This window comes from Dipteris shenzhenensis, chromosome 31, assembly GCF_047967505.1.
Source record: "Dipteris shenzhenensis isolate YYH24624 ecotype China chromosome 31, Dip_SZ_1.0, whole genome shotgun sequence".
In the NCBI taxonomy this organism is placed as follows: Eukaryota; Viridiplantae; Streptophyta; class Polypodiopsida; order Gleicheniales; family Dipteridaceae; genus Dipteris; species Dipteris shenzhenensis.
Window position 1 is genome coordinate 49,626,682 of NC_141626.1, and position 14,592 is coordinate 49,641,273.

The 14,592-nt window shown below is 43.6% G+C and overlaps 1 protein-coding gene across 3 annotated transcripts in view; it reads left to right on the plus strand.

Annotated features, from left to right (window-relative positions):
- The first annotated feature begins 4,141 nt into the window (after positions 1 to 4,141).
- The window catches only part of LOC147881579 (trihelix transcription factor ASR3-like), a 67,062-nt gene continuing 56,611 nt past the window's right edge, over positions 4,142 to 14,592 (plus strand). For 2 of the 3 annotated variants that reach the window (XR_015540478.1, XM_087370003.1), the window contains exon 1: positions 4,142 to 5,006. Coding sequence is in view for 1 of the 3 variants with exons in the window: in XM_087370003.1 (XP_087226129.1) it covers positions 4,346 to 5,006 (661 nt within the window). In the remaining 2 variants the exon portion in view is untranslated. Of the gene's footprint in view, positions 5,007 to 11,863; positions 12,132 to 14,592 lie in introns of all 3 variants that reach the window. The other variant, XR_015540479.1, reaches the window with a different exon arrangement.

Here is a 14,592-nt window from a genome sequence, read left to right on the forward strand (position 1 = left end):
GAGTAATGTTGGAGTATCCGATAGTGCGTGATAATGCCTTGCACTTCAGCAGCTCCAAAGGACCTCGAGGAGAAAATTTGCTATGAAAGACCACAATATGCTCTGCGACTTTGCCAATGTAATGGGCCAAAGAATGATATCGCCCAAATGTGCTGTGAACATTACCCCGTTGAGATGAGAATTCATCAAGCTCAAATGCATCCTGCAACAATTCAACAAGCATTAGAAGACCAACAAAACAAATTATATTGAAAGAACATCAAAATAAAAAATATTGTTCGAACTTACCACTACAGCGTCGTCAGCTTCTATCCCTTCCTCATTTGCAATGTTGATGGAATCACATGCTGTGTGATGTTCCATTTGGGAGGTGGACGCTTTCTCGACTTGTGTTGGGGGTGGAAGCTTTTGCATGAGAGGGTTGTGCATCGTATACAGACATGTCAACTTGCATCCCTCATTGAAACCAGCATCGTCAAGAGAAAGTTTTCAATTGTCTGGTCTTTGGTACCTAAAACCCCAGGATCTTAAACACTTGTGTCAACGTTGAACCTCTATAGGACTCCGAGTGCCTCATTCTCTTGTAGTCCAAAAAGAATCTCTATGTTATGGAGGAATACGTACTCTTCTCCATCGATGATGAGGGGGGACAAGGACCATAATTCTGAGTTTGGGTCAGCAGTCTCCGATGCAAATTTTTGCTCTACTGGGGGCTCTTGAAGTAGGCTCAATGCTTGAGCTGCTTCCATCTCCTCTGTTGGATCGTCAAGACTCTCTTGCATGTAGATGTCTGAGTCTAGACCAGATCAACAGTTCTACTAGAGGGGGTGCTAGACGATGAGGCTTCTTCCTCTAAATTTCCTTCTTGGATGCAATGCAGTTCTAGCTGAATCCCTGGCAAATAGTAGTTGATGGAGGGAGTAACTTCTGAGGATGGGAGTTTCTATGGCTCTCTAAACATGAAAGTGAGAATGCGATGTAAAAAGGGCTCTTACCCCTTAATATATATCAAAACCCTAAAAATTAAAATTAATCATAAAATTCCCAAATTTTTTGAAAAACATTTATCATGAACTGAAAGGAGAAAACATTAAAAGAAATAACATTTTAATATAATTGTCCATCATCCTTTGAAGCAATAACTAGGATTTGACAGACAAAAAATTAAATGCTGCACTAGTCAAACACATTGTTAGCAATCTTCAAAGTTGTAAGAGAAATGAACTTGGCACTATGTATGCACTTCTCCACATGATGGCTGATCTTACCACCATTTAAGGTAAAGTAGAAGGACTTTGACATGCTGTCCTCCATGACTAATACGTGTTCTCGCACATCCCTTAGAGTCCATTGTGATGTGACATTCACATTCTTGACATCTCCCTCTTCAACATCAATAAACAAACTTACCCCCGTATTGTCTTCATCATTAGAGTTTAGGGGAAGCCACCGGCCATTTGTTTTCTTCAAGCACCTATACTGAAAAGCTAAATACAACATTTGGTGTGACAAATGGTATTTAATAACCACATTGTCTTTACATGTGTGACTTTGAAACACATCACCCTTTTTGTTGCCTGATCTGTAATCATTCATTACCATGCACTCTAGTACTCTACTGAGCATGTGAGCCCGATGACTTGTAATTTTTAAGTCTGAGAGCTCCTCACACAATCTTTCCTTCCCCTCTACAGCACAATGCGAGAGCCCCTCCTCCCCTGATCTTGAAATAGTGATATATGGGAGCTCCTCTCTCGCTCTTCAAAAGCCCAATTTGGATGCTCTCCAAAACTTCACCAGTTGGTACATGAGGTGAACATGAAGGAGGGGCAACTAGTCTATCAAGGTCAAAAGATTACCATTAATGAAAGCATGATTGAAAATGCTCTAGGAATTTGTAGAGGCAGTTTGCAAGCACACTTTTTCGAGAAGTAGTGGAAGAGACAGGATATTCCAAATGCATACCCAAATGCTCAGATTAGTAAAGATGGTGGAATTGATATTTTGATCTTGCCAACAAACCTCCAAGATGTGCTAAAGAAGACCATGCACTTCTTTCTTGATACGAGAGGAATTGCAAGTTCTGGTAGGTTTAAGGAGTAGTAGAGCAATTGAAAGGACATAATGTATCTTTCTCAAGAGCAATCTCCAAGAGCATGTTAACCAGCCTATTTTTCTACAAGAGAAAGCCACCAATGCAGCAAAGGCAGTGCAATTTGAGAAAGATACATCACGTCCTTTGAGTTGCTCTACTGCTGTTAGGCCCTACCAGAACTTGCAGGTTCCTCTCATATCAGGAAAGAAGTGAATGGTTTTCTTTAGCACATCTTGGAGGTCTGTTGGCAACTTGCAAGCTTGAAATCTTGACTCCACCATCTTTACTAATCTGAGCGTTCGGGTATACATCTAGAATATCTTGTCTCGTCCACTCCTCAAAAAAGTGTGCTTGCAAACTGCCTCCAGAAATTTCTACAGCATTTTTAATCACACTTTCATTGATGGTAATCTTTTAACCTTGACAGACTAGTTGCACCTCCTTCAAGTTCATCTCCTATACCAACATGGTGAAGTTTTGGAGAGCATCCAAATTGGTCTTTTGAAGAGTGAGAGAGGATCTCCCATATGTCATGATTTCAAGATCAGGGGAGTCTCTCGCACTATGTTGCAGAGGCGGAGGAAAGATTGTGTAAAGAGCTCCCGGACTATGTAGGGTCCATTACGAGAGGGGATAGAAGTTGCAAGAAGAGTGCAAGGGAGATAGAGATGGTCGAGAGGGATAAAAGATGAAACTATGAAGGAAATGGAATAGTTGAGGCTAGAGTTTGTACTTCGATTGCAAGGGAGAAAGAAATGGTCAAGAGGGATACAAGATGAAACAATGAAGGAAATGGAATAGTGGAGGCTTGAGTTTGCAGTTCGATTGCAAGGGAGAATGAAATGGTCGAGAGGGATAGAAGAAGAACCAGTTAAGGGAATGGAATTAAATGATAGCCCAACTACGCTGTCAAGGTGAGAACCACCACGCTGGTTGGCCCAATTTTTGATTAATTCAAGGTGGCAGTACTGACTTGCATGGTAATGAGTGATTAGAGGTGGTGGCATTTAAGATTCCTAGCCATGTCTATGGTGGGTTAGCAGTAAATTACCACCACCGCAGTGGCCCACAATTACTTAGCTTCTAGTTACCACCAGTGGGCTTACATACATGATTACTACGAGTGCAGTAAATTACCAGTCACAGTGGGCTTGCATGTTGAGGAGAGCACTAGAGTGCATGGTAATGATGGATTAGAGGCGATTAGGTTTCATGATTTACTTTTGTGGGAATTACTACCTGGTGGTGGTGGCTGTCATCAGCCACATTTGTCGTGGCTACAATTCCCCCGGGCTGGCAGGTTAAAATTACTAGCCACCGCTCACCCACCACTGGGATTAAGCATGCGTGATCACTACGAGTTCCGAGAGGGGATAGAAGTTGCAAGAAGAGTGCAAGGGAGATAGAAATGGTCAAGAGGGATAGAATATGAAACAGTGAAGGAAATGGAATAGTGGAGGCTTGAGTTTGTAGTCCAATTGCAAGGGAGAAAGAAATGGTGGAGAGGGATAGAAGATGAAACAGTGAAGGAAATAGAATAGTGGAGGCTTGAGTTTGTAGTCCAATTGCAAGGGAGAATGAAACGACCAAGAGGGATAGAAGATGAAATGGTTAAGGGAATGGAATTAGATGATAGCCTGACTACACTATCAAGGTGAGATCCATCGTGGTGGTTGGCCCCAATTTTGATTAATTCAAGGGGGCAGTATTGACTTGCATGGTATTGAGTGATTAGAGGTGCTTTGCCAACACTTGGCTTATACAAGACCCGAGCTTTCCATGGAGAACTCCTTAAAAAACTTCCTCGTTGAAAGATGTACTTCTTTGCTTTGCAAATTTTGCTCTTCCTTTGCCTTGCGTCAGTCCCACGCCTATTTTCGCGCACCCTCTTGATATTAGCTGGCTTCACAATACATCCTTGCCCATGGGTTCTCAATACCCATTTCTTCTAGGGAGGCCTAATATATTTTCCTTTGTTTCATTCTTGCATTTAGAAATACACTCTCTCAATTACAACAGCCTCCAATAGCGCAAATTTCACTAAGGGCACCCTTAGATGATAATAACCCTCTCAGCAAGAAGAGAAGGGCCTCGCTTCTTTCTTGCCCCTTCCATCCCCACCATTCCAATCGCTTCTTCTTGCTCGTAATCGCCGCCTCAATCGATCCCTGTATCGGCCCCGTAGTCGAGTTTTCGCAAGGGAAACCATTGTAAACCATGCTGGTCATTCGGTAACGTGGAGGGGATGAGATGGAGGGTAGTATCCTCGTAAACGGAGTCTCTGGTCTGGATGTGGATCCCGGCAGACATGAAAGCTATGCATGCCTCATGAATGCCGTTGGGGCTGAAAACCCTATGCACTGCAGAGGATTTGCGGTGTCAGAGCATATGGACGAAAATGGAGAGAGGAGTTCCCGACATCCGCGATGGTCTAAGGAAGAGACTGTAGTCCTCGTAGAGGCGAAGAGGAAGCAGGAAGAGGATACAAGGCAGTTGAGTATGACTGGCCGGGTCTTCACTGCTAATGAAAAATGGGAATTTGTGCAGGCTTTCTGCAAGGTGAGAGGTGTGGACAGAGACGCGCAACAATGTCGGAAGAGATGGAGCAATTTGTATGGCGAGTACAAGAAAATTAAGGATTGGCGGATGCAAAACCAGACTGAAAACTACTGGGCGTTGAGGCGCGACCGGAGGAGAGACGCAAAGCTTCCCGGGGCGTTTGAGTTTGAACTTTTCGCAAATATGGACTCTTTCATTCTAAAGAGGACAGGAGGTACCCCGGGGCTTCCATCCGAAACCTGGCCGACCAACGAGGACGACGAAGATGTGGATGCCGATACCCAAGAAGAATTTGCAGGAGATCCTGTGGGCGAGCCTAGGGGAGGAAATGAAACAGGCGCTACTGGGACAGGTATTTTATGATGTACCTTAAACCCATATATGAACAGGGTAACATAGCTCTGCTCTACTTAGTTTTGGCCTTTTGAGAATAATGGTAACGAGGCTTCTGTGATTTGCCAAGTGTGTAATTGACACTGGCTTAGAGAACACTGGATTCCGAGTCCTTCCACGTCCTTTGCCAGCAAAGGAGTATTTCTGAATGATTTGATGTAGATCTTATCCAAGGATCCGTGCACATAAAAGGGTTCATTGAACCCAAATTCTTTTATTTTGATCAACCTAGTATGTCCCCCCATACATTGATATTATTACGGTAAGCAGCTAGAGGGCAGCTAGAGGGAAGTTTTGGATTTTTGATCTCTCCTTGAACCACGTGTTCAATTCTAAGCCCTTGATCTTCGATGATCTCAACGGCCACAACCACTCTTCCGAATTTGGCCCTTGATCTTGGATGATCTCAACGGCCACAAGCACTCTTCCAAATTTGTGCTGCTTTTCTCATGAGAAAGGAAAAGTGTTGGGGCATTTAGATTTAATCTGCAGGCGTTCACTGAACCACTGGAATCAAGGAGATATTTGTAGAATCAGCGATTATATATATATATTTTTACAGCGAATAGTTTTGAGGAAAATCCTGACAATCAATCAAAATTTGCGTGTTTGATACCTACAAGATAATTTTTGGCTGAGATTTATGTGAGGTTGATCAATCTGTTTCCTTGCAAAACGAATTCCATGGATCAAGTTCAAACTGACAAACAATCTAGCCTTCACGTGGAGGCAAAATATATTAAATCGCCAACGAAAGTATTTGCATTGCACTCATCTTGCCTAGATATTCTATTCCTTCAGGTTGGTCAGGTCGGGAAGCTTTGATGTCTATATGCATTGCTAATTGCTTATTTCCTTGTCGCTATTATGATGACTCAAGCTATCAAAGCAAGGCTTGCCAACCTCCTCTTGCAAGTCGCCATCTAGGTTAGCGCCCATTCTGTTTCCTTCACCACTTTGCTTTTGCTTCAATCATCATCTGCCGCTCCATCTTCCTCGCAGATAATTGCTTCCCATACGTCAGGTTGTCATTTTTAGGATGTTTGGGAAGATTATTCTTTTCCCATTGAATTATAACAATGCATAATAATTGTGGAAGGTAATACTCAAAGGTTTGACTCTGAATTGTTGAATTCAATTGATGGATTCCAGAGCCGGATCAATTAAACTGCAACTCAGAGATCAAACATACAGATTTGAGTGCTCATCACGACAAAGCCATGGGCAATCAAATTCACAGATGAATGAAGACTTTGCTATGAACAATTGTGAGCACCGACGGCTTGGCGCCATTGCAAATGAATACAAAGAGCTAAAGATCCAAAAGAAGAAGCAAAAAGCGACTTCTGGGAGAGCAAGAAAAAGCAAGCAACAAGCAAAGCAACCCAAGAAGCTTACCATCGGCAGGAAAAGCAACAGATTTTCAAGTTATGTGAGCAATTTAAATAAGCATACATTCTGAACTCCAACAAATAGTCAAGAGTAAATTCAAAAATACAGATAGTATTTTTGCCAATAGTCAAAAGCCAGTCCACAGTTAGTTTTGATTCCGAAAAAAGGAGAAGGGAGATTGTTCAAGGAAGATCACAGATGAAGCTTACGAGCGAGAGATTCAGATTGTAGATGAAGCGATCGATTCAGATCATAGATGAAGCTTGCAAGCAAGAGAGTTCATGGTCGAAGATCAGAGATGAAGCAAGAGTCCGTAAGCTTTGCTAAAGCTGATATCAATCCTCACCCCAAACACTGTGTCTACGTTGAAGCCGAGTTCTACGCTTTTCCTAGCCCCTCCATGCTTGCTGGTTGCATGCCTCCTCTGATCCTTCTTTCACGCTACTCTATACGGGTGAGTCCTCCCTCGACATGTTCGAGAAGAGCAAGAGCAGAAGATTCACGATATTGTTGTGAAGAAAATGTGAGAGTGGGAGAAAAACCGCACGGACTTAGAGGCAAAGCTGACGGATATAAATAATCAGTTGTGTGAGGCCTTGGCAGAGAACAGGGCAATGTCTAAGTCTCTTCTCGACAGCATCGAAAACCAATTGGAGGCTGAAAACAATGTGCTTCAGGTTAGCTTGGGTGTCATGGAAAAGGAGAACGCAGGAGTTTGAAATCCAGAATGAAGAACGTGAATACTGCAAGAAGGCAGGAGAAGCTGCAAGCAACTATATACGTAAAAGGAGGGTAGAAACTTGGAAGCGCCGAGCTTGTGGTGGCAGGGGTGTAGCTCAGATGATTCTGAAGCGTACTCGTCCATGATACTCAACTTACTTTCAAGAAGATCCCACTTGTGGTAGCAGGGCTACTTTCAAGTTACTCAAGCCTGTGGTGGCAGGGCTACTTTCAAGAAGATCCCGCTGATCCGCTAGAAGCCTTACTGCCTGCGCAGGCATATTCGGCAAGGGCGTGAGTATCCTGTTGAACTGCTGATGGACAATGCTATGAATGCTAGCTACAATGCCAATGAATCAACAACCGCGAGTTCTTGCTACCAGCAAAATGGAGTCCGTCCACACTGGCATGCCAGACGTTTATGATTCTTTTTTTCTTGCGGTTCATGTTTCTTAATAACAGAAGTTGTTCACTTTGAAGCCCACATGCCGCTGCATCCTTATATTTGTCTTTTACTTGTTGCTGCTCTTAGCCATTGTGTTTGTACTCATGCTCTGTATGTTTTCGGACACAGTGCCTGTCATGAGGACGTGAAATTGGGGGACTTTTGATTTGCCACTCCCGTAATTTGCGCGTGACTATAGTGAATGTGCGCCCAGTTACTATGCAATTAATTCCTAGGGCCAAAGTGTGCAACAGGGGGCCCAAAAGAGTGGTGCAATTAAAAAACTGCTTTTAGGGACCAAAAGAGTGGTGCAATTAAAAAACACTGCTTTTTGAAGCCTAGGGCTTTAAAAGGAGGGGGGAAGCTCTTCTTTTGGAGGCAGTTGGCCAAATCAATTCCAGAGGAGCTAGATCATCAGTTTGGAGCTGCCAGAGCCTGCCAGGTGTTGCTAGAGTCAAATCGCTTTTTACCAGGAGGTTCCAGGGCTTGCCAGGGAAATTCGTTTTTACCCAGGGGCTAGCTTTAGGTGATCTAGAGCCTGCCAGGGAAATTCGTTTTTACCCAGGGGCCAGTTTTAGGTGAGCTAGAGCCTACCATAAAAATTCGTTTTTACGTAGGGGTCAGTTTCAGGTGATCCAGAGCGTGCCAGGGAAATTCGTTTTTACCTAGGGGCGGGTTTTAGGTGATCCAGAGCCTGCCAAGAATATTCATTTTGACCCAGGGGCCAGTTCCAGGTGATCCAGGGTTTGCCAGAGCAAATTGCAATTGATCCAGAGTCTGTTGCAGGTGGCGATTTCTGCCAGGGTGTCTGTTTCAGTTTGTGATTTACTTTTGGGCTCTTCCAGGTTGTTCCAAGTGCCTGCAATTGGTTCTAGGGCTGTTCCATCCAGAAAGCTCCAGAATATCAGGTCGAAATCTCTTGCAGAGCCTGAAAGCCTAAAAAAGCAAGTCGCAGTTCACCCGGAGCAGCATGGTCAAGTCCAGAACTCCTGTTGTGGCTGGTTTTGTTATCTTTCCAGGAATGGGTGTTCTATTCTAGGCTGCTTTTGGGCTGTGCCAGGGTGGAATCATCTTTTCTCTGTAGGATCTTGGGCTTTCTAGCCTCGGCTGACAGTTCTAGACTTGACCATGCTGCCCTGGGTGAACTGCGACTTGCTTTTTCAGGCTTTCAGGCTCTGCAAGAGATTTCGACCTGATATTCTGGAGCTTTTTGGATGTTGTGGCTGGTTTTGGTATCTTTCCAGGCGTGGGTGTTCTATTATAGGTTGCTTCTGGGCTGTGCCAAGGTGGAATCATCTTTTCTCTGCAGGATCTTAGGTTTTCTAGCCTCGGGTGACCTAGCTCTGTGGATACTGGGTAGAAGGAGGCTTGCTTTTTGGCCTGCTTTTGCTGTTCCCTCATTGGTTGCTGGCTAGTTATTGTGTTTGGGTTTCTTTCCTCGCGAAGAAGGGTTGATTTATGCTGTTGGGCAGTGGCCAGGGAGGCTATAGATTGAGGTAACCGGCTGGGACGTGTTTTGGTTGTTTTATTGCACCAGAGTTCAGCTGTTGAGGGCTTTGTCTTGCAGTTGTTCAACCATGTTTGGCTGGTTGGGCACTTGGTTGTGCGATTGCAGGAGTGGTTCATATAGTGGATGCTATTGTGGTCTCTGTTGCATGCTTTGGTTGGCTGAGGATACAAGATTGTCTAGTGATTGGATGCCGTTCACCATTTGAAGTTGAGCAGGGAATTACAGGGTGGGTTGGACGGGAGTTTGCGGGCGTTGGTTTGGCTGTGGTGCAGCTTCCGAGAGACCTTTGTAATCAGCCGCTTGACTTTAAATGAATGTTAAATAAATACCGCAAGGGGCGCCAACGTTTGAGGCCAATCGCTGTCTTTGTTTCTGAGAAGGAGCACTCTAGCTCCCCAATGATTTGTATTGTGGTGCATGTTTACTTGTCAATTTACTGTGTATGCTGTAATTAAGTGGATCCTACTACCCTTTACGTTGTTGAGGCTGGTTTCAGTGCCACCGGATTCTTGGAGGCCATGTAAATATATAAAGACGCAGGAAAGGCCAAGCTGAGCTGCCAAAAGAAATTAAACAGCCTCACAATGTTTTTACGCTTGAAGGTTCTACATCTTGTAAGATTCATACCAGTCCACGCCAAAGTTTGATAGTAGGAGGAGGTTGGAATCCTGCAATATGGGAGGCCGAGAAAATTGTGTATATATTCATCTTCTAGACGTGCAGATGGAGAAAAGCTTCTAATATGCTCAACGTGTGGAAGTTTGGAGTTTTGGGATTTGTGGAGTTTCGTCCTATCTGCAGAAGAAGAGGAACAGATTGCTTCTTCGCGTCGCTCCCCCTTCTCACATTCTTTGTCCATCACTCCCGTCCCCCTTTCTCTCTCTCCCCCTCTCTCCCCCTACCCCCGTCTCTCCCCAGCCACTCTCTAACTTCAGGTCTATCTCTCGCTCAAGATGCTTCTTTGTCTCTCAGCAATCCCTTCATGTGTCCCTCCTCCAATTCCATCGCCTCGCCACTCTACGAACGAGCCGCAGCAGCCACCTCTACGATCAAATGATAAACAAAGAAAAATGTTGAATTCTCCTTTCGTTACACTTTTCACTTTCAAAACGGTGGCTCGTAGAGCAAATTCATGGCAGTGGATGTTGATGAAAAGCAACTTTGCAAACGAACGGATCAAAGGCAGGCTTCCAAGCACAAGCAAACTAACACATGGAACGCCAAATTTGCATGGAACGACTAATTTGCATGGAAATTGAATGTGCATTCTAATTACCACTTTCTCAATGTTTCCCAAAAAAAGAGGGTTAAAGAGGCATCCAATGGTCCACAATAATCATTGTAATCTAACGATGCACATTCCTCCAATCGTCCTCCCCCAAACCTCTCCTTAAGAGAGAAAAAGATAATATATAATTATTATAACCACACATAGTGTGGGCGGGGAGGTAGCGCGCTTCCTTCCCCAAAGAGTTATAATCCGAGGGAACGGGCCCTTCCCCGTGCGTCGAATATAAGCGCCAATAATATAAACGCCAAGAATATTAGCACCGAGAATAAGTCTCACGAATGGATAAGATACTGGCGTATTACTTGAGTGTCAATAGTCGTAATCGTAGTCGAACGTGGTAAGTCCATTGCAAGTTCCCTTCCTCCCATCTCTTTGTTGAGCTTTGAGCTCGAGTTCCCTCCACCAGCCCATCAATGAAACTTGCAGGCTTTGAATCCGTTTGCAGCGTCCGGATTGATGGAACACTGAATATCTGTGTCTACCCAATGAAGGAGTTAAAAGGCATAAAGTTCTTCCAAAAGCAAAGGATAATCTAGAAAAAAAGCAAGGATAATTTGTGTCGGATTCTTTTCGAACAGAATGGGATTTCAAAGGGGTGTACGCCTTTTGTCCTCGAGGATCTTGCTCAACCCACGATTTCGGAGTCATTACCTTACATGCCTTGACTCTTAAGCGGCACTCTTCCCTTTCCTAGCTTCTTCTCTTCATCACTCATCACTCCCTTCCCCGCCAAGGCATTTTGTTGCACCATGGATTTGTAAGCCTCCAGGGAGGCATCGCGTGGTGGTTAGCAGATCGTCAAGCCTCTAAACAACCATATGCAATATCAAGATTAGAATGGGCCCTCTACAACACCTCTGTAGCCCGATTTGTTCGACTCTCCTCCCTATGGCAATTGCATATAAGTGGATTCCACTTGTGAACTTAAAGGAAAATTTCATCCTCTAATTTGTTCGAGTACGGGAGCATAGTGAGAACAAGTTCTTATACATTACTTAATACAGTACTGTTTGGCATAGAAATTGAACTTTGTGAGATTTTGGCAGTCATTTCATCGGATTTTAAAATTCTGTCTCAGTTCTAGATCATTCAACGTAATTCTTGCCAAAATTTGGCCTTCTAGTACGATCATTTCATGAAGCATTCTCGTGATAGTTACCTTTTAGATCCAACATTTTATCAATCAAAATCGCTAGAGAAATATTGTCGTCAATCTATACGCTTGAACAAAGAGAAAAAAGTATGTGATCACTACCTTTAAACTCGAACAAACTCGATAGAGCAATACTGTCTTCAATCTTTCTTTGGAATAATCTCTGACATCTCAGTTAAAGTTAGTTCTCCCACATCCGCATTCCCATGACTAGCATTTGTTAGTTTCTTACATTAATTGTGGATAATTTCGACTCTTGCAATTGTAGAGCTAACTTTGATGTTCGATCTCATTCCTACCGGGAGTCTGGACGAGCAATTGCATGATGGAGATCTTGCCCGTTGCGCTGAGAACATCGTTTAAAAAATGTGATCGGAATCACGCAAGGATTAAGCTATTTGCACAATGACAACCACTTTTGTCAATTTTGACTTGAAGGCTAGCAAATTTTTGAAATCACGATTTCGAGCAGCGTACTAGGGATTTCGGAATCTCCCTATTGTTGGAACAAGACTATAGGAATACTTTGGCTTCCAAGTTCAGAGGCTGACATCGGGTATATTGTAGCATGAGGTATGGGTCCCCATTTCGCACAGTATGCATAAGCGATGCTCCCCAGGAATCCCCTCTGCTTTGCCGCTCTCTATGTGGAGGCGGTGTGATGATACCTGAAACTCTCCGATGGAGATCCGTAGTGAGTGAGGCATATGAAGCTCAGTGTACCCCGGTGGTGTGATGAATCCCTCCTCCGAAATGCGAAGACAGTAATCTCTGTAGAAACTCAGCTTCACTGGAAGCTCCCTCGGCTCCAACTAGGTCCTAAAGGTGTGTAGCTACAGGAGATCCTCTTGAATGACCTGGTTGGTATGTGGCCCAATCGGGAGGGTGGGTAGGAGTACCGGAGGGGCATCTAAACTGTGACAAAATATGAAGAGGGGAGAGGAGAAGAGTGGAGATGAGGAGAGAGGGCACAGCTAGAGAGCACACCACAAATGACTAACTGTACACTAGATTTAGTTGAAAAAATAGAATATATACAAACCCTTTTAGGGTTAGGGTTAGGGGATCTAACCCTTTCCTTTATAGTACTCTATAAGGTTAGTGCTATGCACATATGATCACGTGATGGTGCTATGCACACATGATCACATGATGTTGAGCGTGAACTCTCAACACCTTCCCTCAAGATCAACATCATGAAGTAGGCCTTCCCTCAAGATGATGATTCTGGGGAATCGAAGAAGGACTGAGCATTACATTCCGTCACAGCCCTTTAATGGGAATGTCCTTCCTCTGCGTCAAACCAAGAGCTAGTCAGTGTTTCTTGAATAGCTCTTTACTGAGTGGTTTGGTAAAGATGTCTGCAACATTCTCTTTGCTATCACAATGCTGCAGTGTGATGTCACCAAGTAACACTCTTTCTCTGATGAAGTGCTCTCTGACATCAATGTGCTTTCTCCTGGAGTGATATACTGGATTTTTGGCCAATGCTTGAGCCAATTGATTATCATAGTATATTGTTGTTGGCTTTGACTCATCAAAGTAATCTGTTTCTGACAATAGTCTTCTGAGCCATATAGCCTCACATGCACCTGTAGTGAGTGCTCTATATTCTGCTTCAGTCGAAGACAAAGAAACAGTTGGCTGTTTGTTTGACAACCATGATATAGCACCTTGACCAAGGAAAAATGCATATCCCTGTGTCGATCTCCTGGTCTCATGATCTCCAGCATAGTCAATGTCACAGTATCCATGCAACTGTGGATGACTTCCTCTGTATTCTATTCCAAACTGTCTTGTACCTCTGATGTATCTCAAGACTCTTTTGGCTGCATTCCAGTGAGACTGTTTTGGATTTGCCATAAACTGTGCTAGTGAGCTTACTGCATAACAAATATCTGGCCGTGTGATTGTCAGATATATAAGAGATCCAATGAGCTGCCTGTAGTATCTGTCATTGACTGTAGGCTTTTCTAAATCTTTAGTAAGTTTCAAACTCTGTTCCATGGGAGTGGCTGCAATCTTGCAATCTGCCATATGAAACTTTTTCAGGAGACTGTCAACATACTTGAGCTGACTCATAAATGTGCTATCTGAATCTCTCCAGAACTCAATTCCAAGACAATAGTGCATTAGTCCAAGATCTTTCATGTCGAACTCTGCAGATAAGTCTTGTTTTAGTTTTCTGATGAAGCTATCCTTGCTTCCTGTCACAATCAGATCATCTACATACAAAAGTGCAATAGTAATGTCTTCCCCTTGAACTTTGTAGTAGAGAGTATGATCTGCATTGGACTTCATGTATCCTTGATCAGCAAAATACTTGTCAATTCTGCTGTACCAACTTCTGGGTGCTTGCTTTAAGCCGTAGAGACTTTTCTTGAGATGGCAAACCTTGTTCTCCTTTCCTGGTTCAACATAACCTGCTGGTTGTTGCATGTAGACTTCCTCATCTAGATAACCATTGAGAAATGCATTCTTGACATCGAGCTGATACACATTCCATTTGATGAGTGTCGCTAGTGATATCAAGAACCGTATGGAATCCATCTTTGCTACTGGAGCATAAGTCTCATCATAGTCTTGACCATATTGTTGTGCAAATCCTTTTGCAACTAATCTGGCTTTGTATCTTTGAATACTGCCATCTGGATTGTACCTTACTTTGTATACCCATTTGTTGGCTATGGTCTTCTTTCCTGGTGGAAGGTCGCATAATTCCCAAGTGTTTTTTTTATACAAAGCATCCATTTCTTCATTCATAGCAGTTTGCCATTCTGGCTTGTCTATTGCGTCTTCTGTAGCCATGATGGTAAGTCATAAGAGCATAGTTGTGTTGAGATATCGAGCTCCACTCGCGATATGCCAGGGTGACTGTTGTGCATTTATGTCACCGACTTGTTAGCTGGAGATGCGGTTGGTACACCGCCCACGAATAATAGCTGGATGACAGCTATCCTTATCTACTCTAGTTTGTGGCTCAGTTAGTATGCCACCTTAGTTAGTTGAGTTTGGTTTGAGACCCACATATAGG